The 17769-nt window shown below is 39.7% G+C and overlaps 1 protein-coding gene across 1 annotated transcript in view; it reads right to left on the bottom strand.

Annotated features, from left to right (window-relative positions):
• LOC146330913 (cytoplasmic phosphatidylinositol transfer protein 1-like) overlaps positions 1-16477 on the bottom strand; it is a 139078-nt gene extending 122601 nt beyond the window's left edge. The window contains exon 1 of the mRNA XM_084711003.1: positions 16167-16477. Within this exon, the coding sequence (XP_084567129.1) occupies positions 16167-16214 (48 nt within the window). The 5' untranslated portion in view covers positions 16215-16477. The remainder of the gene's footprint in view (positions 1-16166) is intronic.
• Between the last annotated feature and the right edge of the window lie 1292 nt (positions 16478-17769).

Here is a 17769-nt window from a genome sequence, read left to right as displayed (position 1 = left end):
GGTCTAAAGAATCAGCTGCTTTGTCTCTATTTTCAGCCACACGTTACAGATTTAGCAGCCACCCTCAGACTGTGGCTGCTGCAGGAAAACGGCTCTTATCCCTCCTGTGATTTGCTGGCGCAGCGGAGAGATGGTGGAAGAAATCTTCTTTTTCTCCATGGTGACACAAGACAATAGTCTCATACAAGAACTTGAGCAAACAAAGGCTGCAAATAAAAATTAGAACAATAATTACAATAATTAACTTATGGTGCCATTATTTGGAATGCATAGGTATTCCACAAGTAGGCCAATGCCCTGAACAGTTAATGTGGCAAATAAGGTCATAACTGCTGTAGTTGTCACAATTAATGTTCTATTTTTAAAGTGCCAGGCCAAATTTGATAAGACAAACAATGTTTTATTCAGGAGGAAATACACACAGAGCAAGTAGGTCAGAAATCTACTGGCCCCAAGTCAATTTTAACTTGCCCCTGTACAAACTGTTTCATTGGTGGTATAGACACAGCATGCAGGAGGAGGGAGGAGGATTCTGTGTGTTTATAGGGATGATGCTTCCTACTCAAACGCAGTCAAAGCTGATGCCCAGTGTTTCCCAGATGTTGAAGTTCTTATGCGAATATGTCGTCCATATTATCATCACCATCTTGTTGCTGCTAAATTCAACCTGACGCAAATTCAGTAAAATAAATGCAAAACAGAATTATTCGCTGGGTGCATACATGAATAATATGTTATTTTCCATTTTCACCCTACTCCAGTCTGAATTGAATTAATTATTAAGCGTGTAACAATAAATCAATCTCGATCAATATATCAATTCAATCTTCAGTGATCTAATAACAAAATAATAAATATGCAAAGTAAAAACAATCAATTTATACTGTCATCTTGAAGATGCACATTTATTTTGAAAATCACGCAGCATGGCAAATACCTGAAAGGTTTCAGTCATAAAATTGCTGAATCATAATTTAGTTCATTTATGTGAGCTGACATGAATGTAAGTGAATGTGTCAAAGACACGTATGATATCGTCTGATCAATCACAGAATGGCTGCAAATATCGTATTTTTATCCAAAGAATGAACATAATATCATATAGTGATGAAACTTGAGAAGTACATTATTAATATTAATATTACCCTCTTAATCATCCTGTATTTTGTGTGTATTATGGAGGAACAACAACTCTAGCTTCATTGTACAACTCTGTGTTGTATAATGATAATACATGTCCTTCAATCCTTGAATGAAGCAACAACAAAAACTGAATTGTCATGTTTAATCTAGTGAAAAATGTCCACCCCATCCCAAATTATTCAGTTCCGGTTGCCACGATGATGTCTTTAAATGTCTAGTTTTGTCAGTCTAAAGCAAAACCAGTTTAACGTGATAATAAACACAGAAAAACTACCATTTTTCATGAAAACTTACTTTGACAATTAATTGATTATCAAAGTAGTTTAATAATTTAATTTTTTTACTACTTGCCCATCAAGTGAATTGCCAGACTTACTTGCCCAAAATGGCATTTTACTTGCCCTGGGCAAGCCTTATTGTTGAGCCCAGCATTATTAAAATGATGAGATTCACAACATCAATAAAATGTCAAAAAGTAGTGAAATATGTGTGTTACTTGCCACAGTGTCTGTGTGGTGCTGTGATCTCCTGTGCCCAGGTTCTGCCCCTCCCCCCTTGCAGATTGCAGTGATTGGCATCAGGTGCAGCTGCTCTGCAATCAGGACCTGGTGCTTAAAAGCCTGGAGAGTGCAGCCAGTCAGGGCCAGTGGGCCATTCGGTAGACTACAGTCTGCTAGTCTGTAGCCTAATCCTGCAGCAGCGGGTTAGACTACTCGTGGCGGTCAGCAAGTGCTTTGCTAACGCTTTCAGCTAGTGAAGTCACTTGTCTTTGTGTTTCATGTGCCTTGTTACCTCCATGGTTGGCAAGGGCACTCGTTTGGGCGCCCCTGTGTGTTTTGCTAGTCCCGCCAGCTAGCAAAGGCACTTGTTGTTGTTCTGTGCTTGTGTTCTTGTTAGCCTCCAGCTAGCATGGACGCTTGTTGTCTTTTGTGTGTGCATTTGTTGTTTAATTTAGTAGGTTAAGTTAACCTGTTTTTATTTAATTTGTTGACTTAATTTGACACACATTTGTTAATAAAAGAACTTTTGTTTACATTTTTGTCTGTTTTCCTTCCTTCCTTTTTCTCCTGGGTAAATTTATTTAATGTTGCACCCCTCATCCCCTAGCCCAACTTGGGGTTGTAACTGTGCCAGTTTTTTAAAGTGCAAGGTGATGTCTTTAAATGTCTTGTTTTGTTAGTCTACAACATATTCATTTAAATATGATGATAAAAGAAGCAAAGAGGGAAATCTCCATATTTCAGTTGCTGAAAATAGCACTTTCTGCCATTTTGCATGAAAAATTGACTTTAACGACTAATAAATTATCATTAACAGTTTCCAGATTCACTAGCCCAACATGGCATTTTATTTTTCCACAGGCGAGCAGGCAATCCTTATTGTGCAGCCCTGCCCAATGTAAGCTGAATGGTTCTCATTTCATTATTTTCCCAAAAAGCCATCATCAGGCTTTTACTCTCTTTCTCCATGCTGGAAACAATGTAATACTTCAGCAGCACACTGAGCTCATCATTGGCCTCATCTCAGCGTCTCCAGCCCAGAGTGGTGGATGCTGCTACAGAGTGCAGGTCGCTGAACAGCTTTCGAGACAGAGACAATGATGATGTGCCCCTGTGATGCATGCACGCATGTTAAATAATAGAAACGAGCACATTCACGCTCAAAGTGTGGGCGTGTACGAGAGACGGGGACAAACAGAATTTGTTTCACAGATAAGTGACACAGCCGCTCTCCGGAGTGTTACTGTCAGAGAGGCGCGACGATCTCATGTCGCTTTCGTGTTATGAAACAAGCCTTTCTGGTGATACAATGAACATACACAATGACACATAAACACACACGCATACACAGAGCCATCTAGGAAATGAGAATGGGCCTCATCTGTGGATAATGGTCCATCACAACCCATGATGGTTTCCTCTGGAAGAGTAAATGGCAGTAAATGGGATGTTGATTGAATCACAGCATTGTCATGTATACCAGATGGCAAGAAGGCCTTGCACCTTACCATGACACCAAAGAAACAAACAGGCCCCATTCTCTAAATAAACCCTGGAGTGGGTGGGAGGGGTCTAAACATAAAGAGAGAAAATAATACTCTGAATGAATTAGGGCAGCAAATGATGACCATTTTCAGAGCCCAAGTTGACGTCCTCAAATGTCTTGTTTTGTCCACAACCTAAACATATTCACCTTACTGTCATAAAGGAGCAAAGAAACCAGAAAACAGTCACGTTTAAGAAGCTGGAATGAGAGAATTTTATCTGACATTACTCAAAAAGATTTAATGATTATCAAAAAAGTTGGCGATTAATTTAAAGGAGAAATGCGAAATAAAATTCACATCAGACATGAAGGAAACATGCCAAGTTGAAAGCTGAACAACGCTACAGTTCTCCTTTGAAATCCCAAGTCAGAGCCAGAACGTCGAATGTTTTTGTTTGCCCATTTCACATTTATTAGGGTTAAAAGTAATGCAGAACGTTGACCGAATAAGTTATTGTTTGTTTATGAGTTGTAAGAAATCATTAATAACCTTTTAGAAGGAGTGGGTGCTTACAGCTCAACTGAGCAAAATGTTAATGGAGTTTGGTAGGCAGTGAGAAAGGAAGTAACTGAACTCTAGCTCCAGCGTGTTTTTTCAGAGCAGTGGGCTTTTGTTTTCAGGATAACAGGCTTAACTTTACATTGACAGACAACTGGCAGTAATACACAACTCACTTCAACCATAGTTTGTATATTAAATAGTAGAAAAACAATTAATTCTCTAAAGTATTCTGATTCTTTTTTTCCACAATACTCAAATTGATTGTTGGATTCCTCGCTTAGTACATTAGCTCAGTGCTAACACATAATGGGAATTTCTGTTGATGCGGTAATGGAAATTAGCATTGCCATCGCAGACATATTAACATAACATCCTGTAAAATGGATCAGTTTAATTTAAAGGTTCAAATTTGTGCTGTGTGCACTTTTCAAGGTTTCTATTCATTTTGGCCTACCATCTTATTTTATTCTTTATTGCTTTATTTAGCTTGATGAGCAGCAGGAACAGCTAAATGTAGCATTACACTTTAAAAAGTTTTTTTTTTCTTTTTACCACTTTGTTTTGGAAATATCAGCCATGATACACAGTCTCCATAAGTGAATGACTTAAATTTTTTCACATGGTCTAATATGAAAAAAGCAAACAAAAATCATAATAAATCATTATGTCAAATTAAAATACTTGGTGAATCGCAATACATATTGAACCGGCACCAACATACAGTGGTAGAGTTGAATCGGAAGATGAGTGTTTTGTCCCAGCCATATCCAATAGGGATTCAACCTATTTAATGTAAAGTCTGTAGCTCCAACTTGCTATTTGGACTGCAGTACTCATTTTTTACACTTACGTCAGCCCTATTAAGGCTTGGTGGATGTACTGCAGAGGGCAGCGCAATGGTGTAATAGTTGGGAGTTCAACCCCAAAATCCAAGGGTGAAGCCAGAGTGTTGGCAAACATCCACCTAATTGACCGCAACCCCTGACCTCCCCCTGTGAACGAGGACAGGAGGGGAGAATTTCCCTACAGGGATCAATGACGTCTCAACTTTACACTTTTAGATTGCATTTCATTACATCACCCATTCTGAATGCAGGAACATCCAGCCCTCCAAGGACACTGTCATCTTTAATTACCTTGCCTTAAAAAAACAAAAAAAAAAAAGTTTGATTTCTCTAGAAAGAAGTCTGGCCACCCTCGCTGAGCTAAAGCACGTTTGTTCTCACTGCTTTTCAGCCCTCCCTGCCCGTGGATACATGAAATTAACTTGCTGGCGTCATGGAAACATGCTCCAGGATTGAACAATGGCAACCAATCTTGTTAAAGAGGCCTTATTAAAAGAGGGTTTTAACAAACCAGCAATGACTGAGAAGATGTGTTTTCCTTTCTCCAGCATTAATGAAGTAAAGAGACACAATGAGGAAGCCTTCTAATGCCTTTTGTGAAATTTTAACTCCAGTAAAAAATGATGCCTCCAGCCAGGGAAGGTAGTGTTGTGTGAAATAGTTCCAATTGTCGTGCTTAATGGCTGTCTGCGCAACATGAAAACTTCTATGTGCATTTATGACAGGTAATCCCTAGTGGGCAAAAGCACAATATGACACAGCAGTTCTAATCCTCTTACAGCACTTCATGGGTCCACTCCATACAAGACCACCACATCAGATGTTTACTAGGCTTGACCAGGTAGTGGGTGTTACAGCTGTTCAGACACACACAGATTACATCACGTGCCTTATTAAATTAATCACCATCTATTTTGATGATCAATTAATCTGTTTGAGTCATATTTTTAGAAAAAAAGCTCTCAAAGTTACAAACTTCTAAAATGTGAATATGTTTTAGTTTTTTTTTTACTCATTTATGACGGTAAACTGAATATCTGTGGGTTGTGGTGAAAACAAGACATTTGAGGACATCATCTTGGGCTCTGGGCACATTCAACATTTTCCGGTATTTTATAGACCATATAAATAATCGATTAATCAAGGATATAATCAACAGATTAATAAAAAATATTATTATTAAATTAATTATAAAGTGAAAGCGTTGGAACCGTACAACAGTAGAGTTGCAGCACAGAGAAACAGAAGTCAGAGTTCAAACGTAACAGGCTAATCACAGCCAGAGGTAGCTTGACAACTGAATGTGGTTGAACAGACTGAAGTCCGCTGAAAGAGCAATTATACAGAGCCCCAGCATCACCAAACAATCATGAGGTGGAGTCAGGTACAAAAGCGAGTGATTCTGGTGTTCGATACATTACCATGAATAAGTATAATAATTAACTTGGCTAAACCAAGCTATCATTGACAAGGAGCTAACATTACAACCAGAGTGTACCTAACATTGCCATTACTTTACAACTCATTTGTAGACAGTTTTTGCAGTCAGTGTTGGGGATGATTGATTGACCTGGCAAGTCGAAACTTCCATTCTGCTAGAAAGAAGGTAGTTCCTACTTGAAACTGCTCACAACAAGATGTGTGGATTATCTTAGGTAACTGGAAAGAGACACTGGTTTTGAATTTTTCAAATATCTTTCTTTGGTGCTTTGAGCACCACAAGCCAAGTGCCATTTATTTATTTTTATTTATTACATATTATTATTATTATTATTTATTTATTCCTTTTAATGCATTTTCATTTGATCTGGCTGGATTACTCTTTAAATTGATTGTAAGGAGAGGGAGAGAGAGAGAGAAACAAAGCCATCAGAATGATGGGTGAGCTACAATGACTTTTAACAGGAGAGAGAGCCCAGTAATCTGAAGACAATGAAGTCAGGCAGCAATAGTCAGCTCTACTTCCTGTATTGTCTACATTTTATAGATGTTGTAGTTTTGATGAAAATACATTTGCAGGTATAAATTAAGACAATGATAAGCTCTCCTCAGTACACCGGTCATCATGTCTGCTGAACAACCGCTATAGTGTGACATGTGCAAGCATAACATATCTGGTGCAACAAATTATGGCCCACTGTGATTGGTCCAGACCTCACATGTGATATAGCTGAATAAATGCTGTCTTTATGTCAAATGGAAACTTTTTTGTCTTAAGGGTGTATTAACATCCTGATTTTAATAATTAAAAATAAAAGTTAAGAAAATATATGTTCTCCCAGTCATTTCAGGTGGGCCAGTTGTAGAAGAGGGTGGGCCCAGGCCCGTTAGGCCCACCCATAACGCCGTGCCTGATGGATGGATGGATAGATGCATAAATAAATAAATGAATGAATAATTAAATAAAAACAGTGTTCCACTGCTAAAATTACAAATGTGAACACAAATCAGTGTTAACTGTTTATTCAGGTCCAAATGCTCTGTAATCATGGTAATGGGGTCCTTTGGCGAGAGGGTCCTGCAAGGACCCCAACAACGGACCACGCTCATTCCAGCCCAGGCACCACCCTCCCAAAACAAAAAAGCTACTGTGGTGTGTGAGTGTTTTCATATCTCAAGCTGTGCAGATGCAGGTGTGCAAGTTGTACAACACAGTATGAGCCCAGAAGAGGCTTCAGGAAGGTGAATAAACTGTGTGGTTTTGGCAAGTGTGGGGCGCCCTACATTACAAGATACTCATTCGCTTTGACGAGTTCTGGCGAGACCGTTACTTACAGAGATGCATACGCCGAGGAAAAGACTGCGTGAGCCAGCAACCCAGGTGTCCTTCCAGCCAGCCAGCCATCCGGCAATTCATTCAAGCAGCCAGCCATACATCCTCCCATTTCTACAGTCATCAATCCCTAAGTCAAACCATCTGAGCCTGCCAACAGCATCTAAACAAGCAACTTCCCTTTGGAAAAAGTCATGACAGATTCACAAAGGCAATTTAAAGAGACAGTTCACTACAAAAATAAAAAAAAAAAGATTTTTCCTGTGGCCTGTAGTGCTGTTTTAACCTGACATGCCAGATGGTTTCTTACACAGAGCCATCTGAAAAGTCAACCTTGGAAAATGTTTGGAAAAGGGCAAGCACTTTCAAGAAACACCTGGCATGTGATTGGATGAGCCATCTGTCTATCATGTCTAACATGAGCTAATTTCAAGCAATCACATCAGTGCTTCCATGGACACTTCTTGCCATTATCACACCTAAAACCACAACCACAGCTGCCAGTGGTCCCTCCTAGGACGCTGAATGGCTGACCCCCTTTTGGTGCGGACACAAACATAACTTGAAGCCTGGCAAGACGGATTCTTGGGTGATCTTGCGAATCCTGCTGCCTCGCAAGGAAGATTGTGTGTGTGATTGTGTTTTGGAGATATTGGCTGTAAAGATGTCTGCTTTCTCTCCAGGCAACTTGGCTTGTGGAGCTCAAACCACCAAAAAATACATTTGAACAATTCAAAACCAGTGTCTCTTTCTAGAAATCATGACCCATTTACCTTGTTTCATGTAGAACATATTTTCTTTCTAGTAGAGAAGAAAGTAGCACTACAGGACAGGTAAAAAATATGTATTTTTGATTTTGGTGGCCACATGCTACCTGATTTGCATTCATTCAAAAACTACACACATTAATATACAGAGTGGCAATCGAGGTGTGGGGTTGAACCAGCTGTTATAAGGTTAGCTCAAAATGGCAAGCATTTCACTGATTTAAATATGATGCATGAAAACATGGTGAGCACCTTTCGTTTTACTGTGCATATGAAAAAGATGTTCCCCCAGCACGAGTAGAGTACAGTCTTATACAATCAGATGGTGCCATAATCCCGCAATTATTGCCAGAGCTAACACCCCATTAAACAGCCATTCAGCCAACGTGTATGACCAACTCCTGACTTCATTAAATAGACTCCAAACGCATGGATGTTCAGTTAATTCAGCTCTGAATGGGTGTCTTTTTCACTGGCCTCAATGTCACTATGCTCTGAGTCACAACAGTTAATGGAAAAAAAGTCGGCCTTCCGCGATGAAGACCTGCTTTAGTTGGTTTGCCTCTGCATGTATCCATGCTCCTGTGAAAACCGTATTCAGCAAATATGTTCTGGGTCTTTCAAAGTGGCCTCCGGTGTTCTTTTCACAGCACAGGCCAAGCTGAGTCTGAAGTTATGATGAAAACTTCATATACATGAGCCAAGGCTGCATGAAGGAGGCAAATACAGGAGAGACACAGCAAGTCAGGTCAGCAAAAGGTCGGACGATGTCAGCTTTTCTCTCGTGAGATGGGAAAAAAAGGGCATATCAGCCAGAGAGGTGCAAGCGAGAGGCACTGCAGCAGAGAAAGACATAATGGCAGACAGGAGAAGGAACACATCTATCCATGTCTCCTGTGATGCATCACCTCTCTATCCTTTCCAGGAAAAAAAAAAAAAGGGGCGCGGTGGCTGATGAATGGCCCCACTTGCAGGAGAAGAACAGAGCAGAGTTAGCCCCAAGGGGCCGAGAGGAGAAAATGATTATTTCTTGGCTAAGTGGTTCTGGTTAGAGTTACATCTAAATCATGTCGGAGATGGAACTTTAAACTCATACTTAAACACAGAAGCTACACTGTGATTGAACTCCTTCAAAGTTACTTCATTGACTTTATCTAGACCTGAATTTCTTGATTTGGTAAGTCTGAGTCATCCTGGCCGTCTCACTACACATGGACACTAATCTTAATAGCAGAAAATGTTATCATGTGTGACGTGTCCACTAGGGTGATTATTTTTCTGCCATTCAGGTGCTCCCAGCGGACAATATTCTTTTAACAGAATGTTATCATGTGCAATGAAATTAAGAATGATGAATGGAAGTCTGCAGTCTACCTCACCAGAAGCAATGAGAGTCTGTGTCTTGCAAATCAGTGATAATTTCCAACCCTGCATCCTTTGAATGGATGGATTTAAAGGTCCAGTGTGGAAGTATGTTTTCTTCCATGGAAGCCGGCATGTCGCACTGCTTCTACAGTAGCTCAGAACCACTGACGTATATACCAATGGACAACATGAGATCTCCCCAAAAGTGAAGCCAAAACATCTCAATCTCCCCCTGGTGGCTGGCTGCAGTACAGGTCATAAACCCAACCCCATACATATTAATAGACAGGACATGAGCCAAAATAAAAGTCAAAGTACACAACAAATAAATGTTTCCGTCATTTTAGGTAGTTTTTACATCATGATTGACAATTTAACTCTGCTTGCGGTTGTGTTAATCAGCTGTATGGGAGGGAGGGGACCCCAAAGTGTGGCTTCAGCCTTGATCACTACTGCACAGACTATGCCTTCAAATGACATCACCAGCGCAACATGGCAGCACACTTATCCAAGATATTTTAACTTCAGTTTTGTACAGTAGGAGGAGGAAGTGAAGACACAGCATCCATCTTTTTATGTTAAGAGACAAACTAAACACTGATACTGATAAAATCTTTCGTGTTTTTCACGGCCACGCTTGGAAGGGGAGGGCGTTCGCAATGTGCAAGCTCACCGCTAAATGCCACTTAATCTTACATGTGGGTCTTTTAAAGGGTCAGTTCATCAAAAGATCTATTCTTCCATTTACCACTAAAGTGATGCTGTCCACAGGCTCGCTATTAGCAGTTTTCAATGGGGTTATTTCTTTGTTAGACATTACCCATTATGACAATCAAGAGCTAAATCAATTAATTGATTAATCAGTTAGTTGACCAGGAGGAAACTGATCTGCAACAACTGTGATTATTGATTATTCAAGTTTTTTTTTTAAGCCAAACATGCCAAGCATTTGATGGTTCCTACCGTTCAAATGAGAATATTTAAAACTGGAAACTAAACATTTCTCAGTTTTGGACAGTTGTTCAGAGAGTTTTCTGACATTTCATAGACTAAAGAGACTCTCAGCAAACGAAACTGAAACTAGCTACACCACATACCAAGATGCCAACAGTGGTGAGTGAAAAATAAAAGTAGCAAGTTATTTCAAGTTCCAAACCACTGCTCAGTTGTCACATGCTGTTATTTCTATCTAAGACCTCTCCTAAAATTTGGGTTTTCACAAAAGTTTTAGTTAGTTTAACAATTCAGAAAATGTGCTCATTTGCTTTCTTGCTGAGAGTCAGATGAGAAGATTGATACCACTCTGTGTGTGTGATTAGGGTTTTTTTAGCATAAAGACTGAAAATGGGGGGAGCAGCAAGTCTGTTAATATCCAGGACTATTTCCTGGCCAGGAGTAGTGACTTCCCAGTATCTTCGCTGCTTGCCTCGCAACGTCATGGTAACAATAAACCCCTCCTAGAACCACAACTTGCTGCTTTTACACTTTGTCTTGAAGAATGTGCTGGTGAGTTGTCTAGGTGCTGATAGGTGGATTCTTTTTCTCAGAGTCGTCCTGCTTCCAGCCCTCAAGCTAGGCTGAAACAAAGTTGAACCATTCCTTTAACATACAGATCCCCAGAAGGCTCCAGAGCTAGAAAGAAAATTCTTGGTTGGAAGTATAAATGACGGGAATGAAGAAAACAGAGGGAAAAAGAGCAGAGTAACATGCCAGATACACACCCAGGCCGGCAGGAGATGATTAAGAAGACAGAGAATAAAGGCTCACAGAACAGCTCATACGCTCTGGTATTGCTAAATGATTTCTTCAGCGTGCATGGTGTTTGTTAAACTTGTATAAACACTGAACGGATAGCCGGTCCAACATCTGTGGTAGTAAGGCAGTGATGACGCAACACAGCCAAGCAGCAGACAGTAATCTCTTTCCAGAGACAATACAGAGAGACGTGACCTTGCATGTCCCCATGACTCCAAATCTAAGCGCGCACAGAGTGTATTAGTGCATGACCCTGGGGAATTTTAAAGAAAAAAATCTCCCAGAATTTCCCCCATCACCCCCCCACTCCTCCCGTCTTCTCTTTCCATCCTCCCTGCCACCCTTTTCCTCCCTCTGCCTGTCCCCTAAACCCGTCAGCAGCCGGCGCAAAGTAGTTTAGCCTTAACTCGCCATCCGTCCATTCCACCCTTCCTCTCCCTTCAGACGGACAGGAAACTTTGACTCAACTTTTAGGAGACAAGGGATGACCCTCGGCTCAATGTGCGCAGCCATGATAAGAACAAATCGCCACCTCCTTCCCCGGAACAGCGAGGAGACTTCTCTCCAAGTTGGGACTGTCAACAAACAATGACGTGCAGCTTCCTGGGATTCATCCAAAAAGGGCTTTATCTTAGCAATGAGAAAAAAGGAGGGGAAGCAAAGTGCAGTGCCTATCTGAGCAGTAATGGATAACCGTTTTGTTTGCTAAAATGTGTTGACTAATGCATCCATCTCCTTTTCAAATGTTACAATCTGAGTACAGTTTAAAAGCTTGTGGCTGGTTTTCAAATCGTGCTTCACCACTTCACCCACTAGTTTGTGGACTACTGTTTTGAAGCCTTGAGTGTGGCATTATGGTGGCTGTTTTCTTGGTCTTGGTAAGCACAGTACCATCAAGAGTGTGGAGCTGGTGGGTGACAACTTGGGCGGTGCTTGGTTTCGGCTTGTCCGTTCAGCAGGAAATAATGGTGCCCCACCTGGTTGCAACCTTTCTTGTATTACAGCTATACAGTACACCAAAATGTTTCTGAAAACAGCAAGAAACAGTAAATGTATTAACAGAATACTGATCATACAATATTTGATAATATTTGATCCTAAAGCTGAGTTTTAGGAGGCTCCATTGGAAACCAGAAAGCTAAACCATACACTAAAATATGTGTCTGAAATCATTTCAAGCAAAAAATGGGCAATTGAGTAACATAATCTTGATGCATGTTTGATGCCATAAAGTTTCGTTGTTATGCAGATGATATCCAATTACATCTATCAAGCAAGCAAGACAAAACTTGTTAGCTAGTTAAACTTGTGTGTGTCTTAGCGACATAAAAACCTGGCTCAACTGCAATTTTCTGCTCACAATGATGTGTCAATCTCACAGTAGCTCTGCCCTAAAGCATGTCCTGCCTTATTGTCCGTTTTACCCTAAATGGGACCATAAATCCCAAAATGAACATCATGCTGTATAGAAGAAGACTTGAAACTAGCTATTGAGACCATAAACTCATTATGAAACCATTAACTGAGGTCACAATTAAAGTAAGAAGTAGGCTAATTGTTCCATAAAGTTACATACAATCTGACTTCTTTTTGCAACCAGTGGAGTCACCCCCTGCTGGACTTTTGTCAGAATGCAGGTTTAAAGCACTTCCACAATGGCTTCACTTTTAAGACCTGGAAGCTTCACGCACTATTTAATATACATCTATGACTGAATCTTTTTTTTCCAAATCGCACAGATGTAGCCTACAGTATGCACATCACATCTAATTTTGTAGTATTCCAAAGGAGAAGTTGAAAGTAGTGTCCTGTTTTGCTTCATTACAGCCTTAGTATTCTTATGAACTTTCATCATGGCTTTACAGCTCGACAATGACTAGTAATAAACATCTACACCACCAGATGATGAACAGAATTATAAAACGCACGTCATTGTTTCATATGACCAGCATTGTGGAGGAAGTGTGGCAATTTATAGCAACAGGAAGCTGTGCAGCAGGTGGTGAAATAGTGAGCCTTAATGTTGGTATGATTCATTATGGTTTGGCCATATAAATAGAAGTGTATTTACAAGTATAACTGACCAGATTGACTGACAAGTTATCTAAAAACAAACCTTTAGCATCATCACAAAATATAACACCTTTAATGAATTCAGTTGTTATGTTGTGTTAATTCATACATCAACAGGCCTGTCACTTTTGGAATAACGATGGAATTCAATCCTGCATTGTGAGTTTTTCAGTGGTGTGACAACACTTTGTTCAAATTTGATCACAGACTGAGCCTTTAATTACACTGTTCTTCCTTCTCATAACAACCATCTGTTCACGAGTTCAACAGACGTGACGAAAAAGCACTCACTACTCCTCTGAGCTTGAAACACGCATGGCGAGGGCCCAAGATTGATTAAGCGAAAGGTAACACATAGTATGACTGCAAACACCCACGCAACACATACACACACATCACACAGGCACTGTAAAGGCATTTAGAAACATGTGCAGGAAGACCCGCGCACACATTCTCTCTCTTAACAGCCTTGTATTAGAAGATGACGTTTCTTTTTTGACCACAGGTTTCTGCATGAGTCAGTGGTGTAACGCCTTTTTCACTGCTTGTGATGATAATATATCACTTAACAGGCTGGTGGTGGCCGGAGGGAAAAACAAACTTCTCTAAACCTGCACTTGGAAAGAGTTTGAAATAAATGTGCAGCCATTCAGTCAGCCTGTAACACAAAGCAGGGATTCATCTCATTCCACAACAATCCATAGCGATCTCCTACAAATACTAGAATGCCAGAATAACAGTTCTTAAAATAAAGGCATTAAGTCGATGCAGTTATCTGCAAGTTACACATGTTGGCAAGTCAGAGATTAAAGGGAAAGGAAATATGAAGCGATCTGAGAGAGATTTAAAAGGATGGAGTCTTTTATCTGCCTTCATCTGTCCTTTTCTTTGCTAAATATAACTTTGTTTAAATAAAAAAAAAAATACAACTATTTGGCCAAGGCGCTGCTTGTGTAAGCTTTCTGATGTTTCTTTAGAGAAGACAAGACCTCATCTGGGTTTGCAGCTCAACATTTGAACTGACAAAATGTGAGTGGAGATGCTGCTGCTGCAGCCAGACCATTATTCCACCTGAATACAAGCCCTTAGCTGTGGAAAATCCAACAACAACACGAGTGCCCCACTGATACTGAGTGTTCAGGGCCGAGGCCGATACTGATATCAGCGGATATGCTTTACACAGAATATTCAGAATATAAAGAGGCCAACTGATTTATCTGTCAACTGATATTGGCCCAATATTGACTAATCACAGCTATAATTGGTCTCTATTGGTATCAGCATGTATGTTATCCAAATTGTGCCTATATGTTTCTTTAACATAACATCTTGCAGATTGTTTTTTTTTTTTTTTTTTTTTTTTTTTTTTTGTGTTATAGGCAATATTCTGGTATATATAAACACTATCCTCCAACATGAACATCATTGTTGTATATGTTGTTATATACATTTAACACATTTCTTAGTTCTATTTTTTCTATATATTGTTGTATATTAATAGCGCATAATTTTACATATGTTTACATACTTGTTACATTTATATTCCTGAATGGGAGCAATTGTGATGCAAACAATTTCTCTGTGGGGATCAGTTAAGTATTTCTGATTCTGATTTTTTTTTTTTCTTACTCCCTAATATCAGTATGAGCCCCAAAATTCCAGCATCAGTCAGGTTCTAATAGTATATATACATTACTACACATTTCTTGCAATGCTCACACAAAAAATGGATGACACTTGCAATAAAGATATGTAATGAAGCAAGATATTTTACAGTTTAAGATATGTATATATGAAATTAAAGTTTAGGGGAAAAAAGAAATTCAGACTCAGCAAGTTCTGCCTATAAAAATGTACCAAATAAAACAGTCAGCATTATGTTCTGTAAAAAAAAAAAAAAAAAAAAAAAAAAAAAAAAATCATATAGGCGCATATTGGACAACATATATGCCAGCACCAATGCAGTTCAATATAGCTGTGATACTGGCCGATAATATTGGTCAACCGACATATCGGTCGGGCTTTAAACAACACCCACGCATCAGAACAGCACAAGCGAAGGAGACCAGCATAAGAAAACAATGGCATGGGTGATAATTGAAAAAGGTGCTGTCATGTTGTACAGCGCGCATGCCAGGACAAGAGAGTAATCATCTTCAGATTCTAATTTTAGACCGAGCCAAGAGATCAAACAGACAATCTGACTTGAATACAGACAATAGCTAAATCAATTAGTGCAGCAGCACAAGTGCAACTGTTGGTAGTATACAGCAACAGACACACACTGCTCTGCATTGTATTAATGCCATCATGTGCAACCAGTAGGACAGTATGGATTTAAGGCAATGCAATTTATGTGTGTGTGTGTAACGGAGAGTGTGTAGAAAGAGGAACAGTGCCGAAACCACAAGATTGCACGGTGTGACTTTTAGGGGTGCTGATAACAATAATACAATAATGATACATTTTAATAATGAGCCTGTTTAACCAATTTATTGAACAAACTATTAAATCTGTAGCAGATTTGTATTTGATTTGAACAGTTTCGTGGTGTCAAAATGTGCTGTTTGTTTTATTTTTCTGAAAAAAGACTGTATTTAGAGGTACTGAAGTTGTGTTTAGCCTAAAGCAGTGTATGATAGTAGAAAAACTTCATGTCCCTTAAGTCTCCAGGACGGTTTAAAAGGCTCCACAGAGAAGTGTTAGACTTTGTAGTGACAGAAAAAGAAAAAGAAAGAAATGAGAGGGAATAGTGTGGCGTTCAAGTTCATCTGAATTGTGTTGCCACATGTCTGGAGCATCCAAACCCGCCGCTTTAGCCCTGTAGAGTCTTTAAAAGAACAATGAACCTCAGTGAAAATGGCACAAGTGTAAAAGAAAAGGAGCAGTGAACTCACCTCCTCCACGGTGAGGGGCATGCATATCCTGTACTCCTTCAGCAACATCTTCCCCCTCTGCGCGTGTCTCTTGTGTGTATTCACAATGTGTCAAAAATCAGCCGAGTAAACGCTCCCTCCGCCGACCGACGGGATGTGTGTAATACCTGGAGAGCCGTGTCAGCGCATGTGTAGAGGATGGTCAGCCCGGGTTATGAAGTGCACCCCGAGTTACGACTGAGTTCTCTCATCGGAACCAGCAGACACTTCTCTCCGGCGAGGAACGTGAAGGCAGAAATGAGCTCGGTTCAGGATTGTCCCCTCCTATCACACCGAGGAGGAGTCAAGCTAGAAACAAGCAGCGAGCGACAGGACCGGAAAATCTAGCATCTGGAACTTCAAAATAAGAGTGTGAACTTTGTCACGTCCGAAAAATAATGAACGGACTGGATTCCCTACACATGTAACATTGTCAGACTTCAAGTAGATATCTAAATATATCCGTTAGTTTTAGTCTTAAGTATGAGTATGGCGCAATGAATTCTGGGTAAATTAAAGACCTTTTCAGAATGTAATGAATGGCCAATTGTCACTGCCTGTCAACAGTTTTACAGTCTTTATAATAGTGACCTATGGGGGGAAATGTTTTTTAGGCCAGTTGGGAAAATTTGCTGCAATACTATGAGCAGCCACCGGGAAAAGAATTGCAGTAGTGCTGAGCAGCAAAGCTCTTGCTCATTCTGTAATAAATCTACACATTTACCCCAGCAGAAAATATGTGTCTTAACAGTTACAAGGACATTTTACTTTGAGAGGTGTGCAAAGAGTGTAACAATACAAAAAACACTGATATGGAAAAAAATTGCAGTGACATTAAACAGTGTTAATACCACTGTTGAGAGAAGCATCAAAGATTAAAGAGATTGCTCTCTCTATAACAATGTTAGCAAACTACAAATTATGAGCCAGGTTTTCATCTTTTTTGTTGTTGGGTGCTACTGATCAGCTGGTGGCACTGAATGTTAATGTGGTAACCTGGTTCTTTGGTTTACAATTGGTCAGTTTATTTTTGTGAAATGGTCTAACTTGCAACAGATTAATCCATTAGCAAGATTAAGACTAGTCTAACAGTACAGACTTGTCTAAAATGTCTTTATGAAATTATACCCTCTAACCAAAGGTCACTGTGACCTCATTAAAAATAACTCGGCTATAACTCAAGAATTCTTAGACTAATTGTGACAACATTACACACACATAGGTTTAAATGATGGGGTGATGACATTTTATATCCAAAAGGTCAAAGGTCAAACTCAACTCACATCATAATGTTCTCTCTCTAACAGTCCTCTGCCCTTGTCTGTAAAAAATAGTCTGTAAGTGAAGACAGCATGTTTCTCACTGGAAATTATTCCTGGCATAATCTGCCAAAAATGCACTTAATAACTTTCATTAAATTCCTTCAAAGTTACAGGTCAATAGTGGTAAGTTCCATATTAAATTCCTTCAAAGTCTTCACTACAGACATTATATGAGTCTAGACAGACATGGATGTAAACTGTAACTTGACTGGTTGGTGGAGACAAACAACTGTGAGGCAGTAATTGTATTTTTTGACTGCTCT

Source organism: Lutjanus erythropterus, chromosome 3 (assembly GCF_056507025.1).
Source record: "Lutjanus erythropterus isolate fLutEry1 chromosome 3, fLutEry1.hap2, whole genome shotgun sequence".
Classification (NCBI taxonomy): domain Eukaryota; kingdom Metazoa; phylum Chordata; class Actinopteri; order Lutjaniformes; family Lutjanidae; genus Lutjanus; species Lutjanus erythropterus.
Note: the sequence above shows the minus strand (reverse complement) of the source record. Positions and strands in the feature narration are given on the sequence as shown.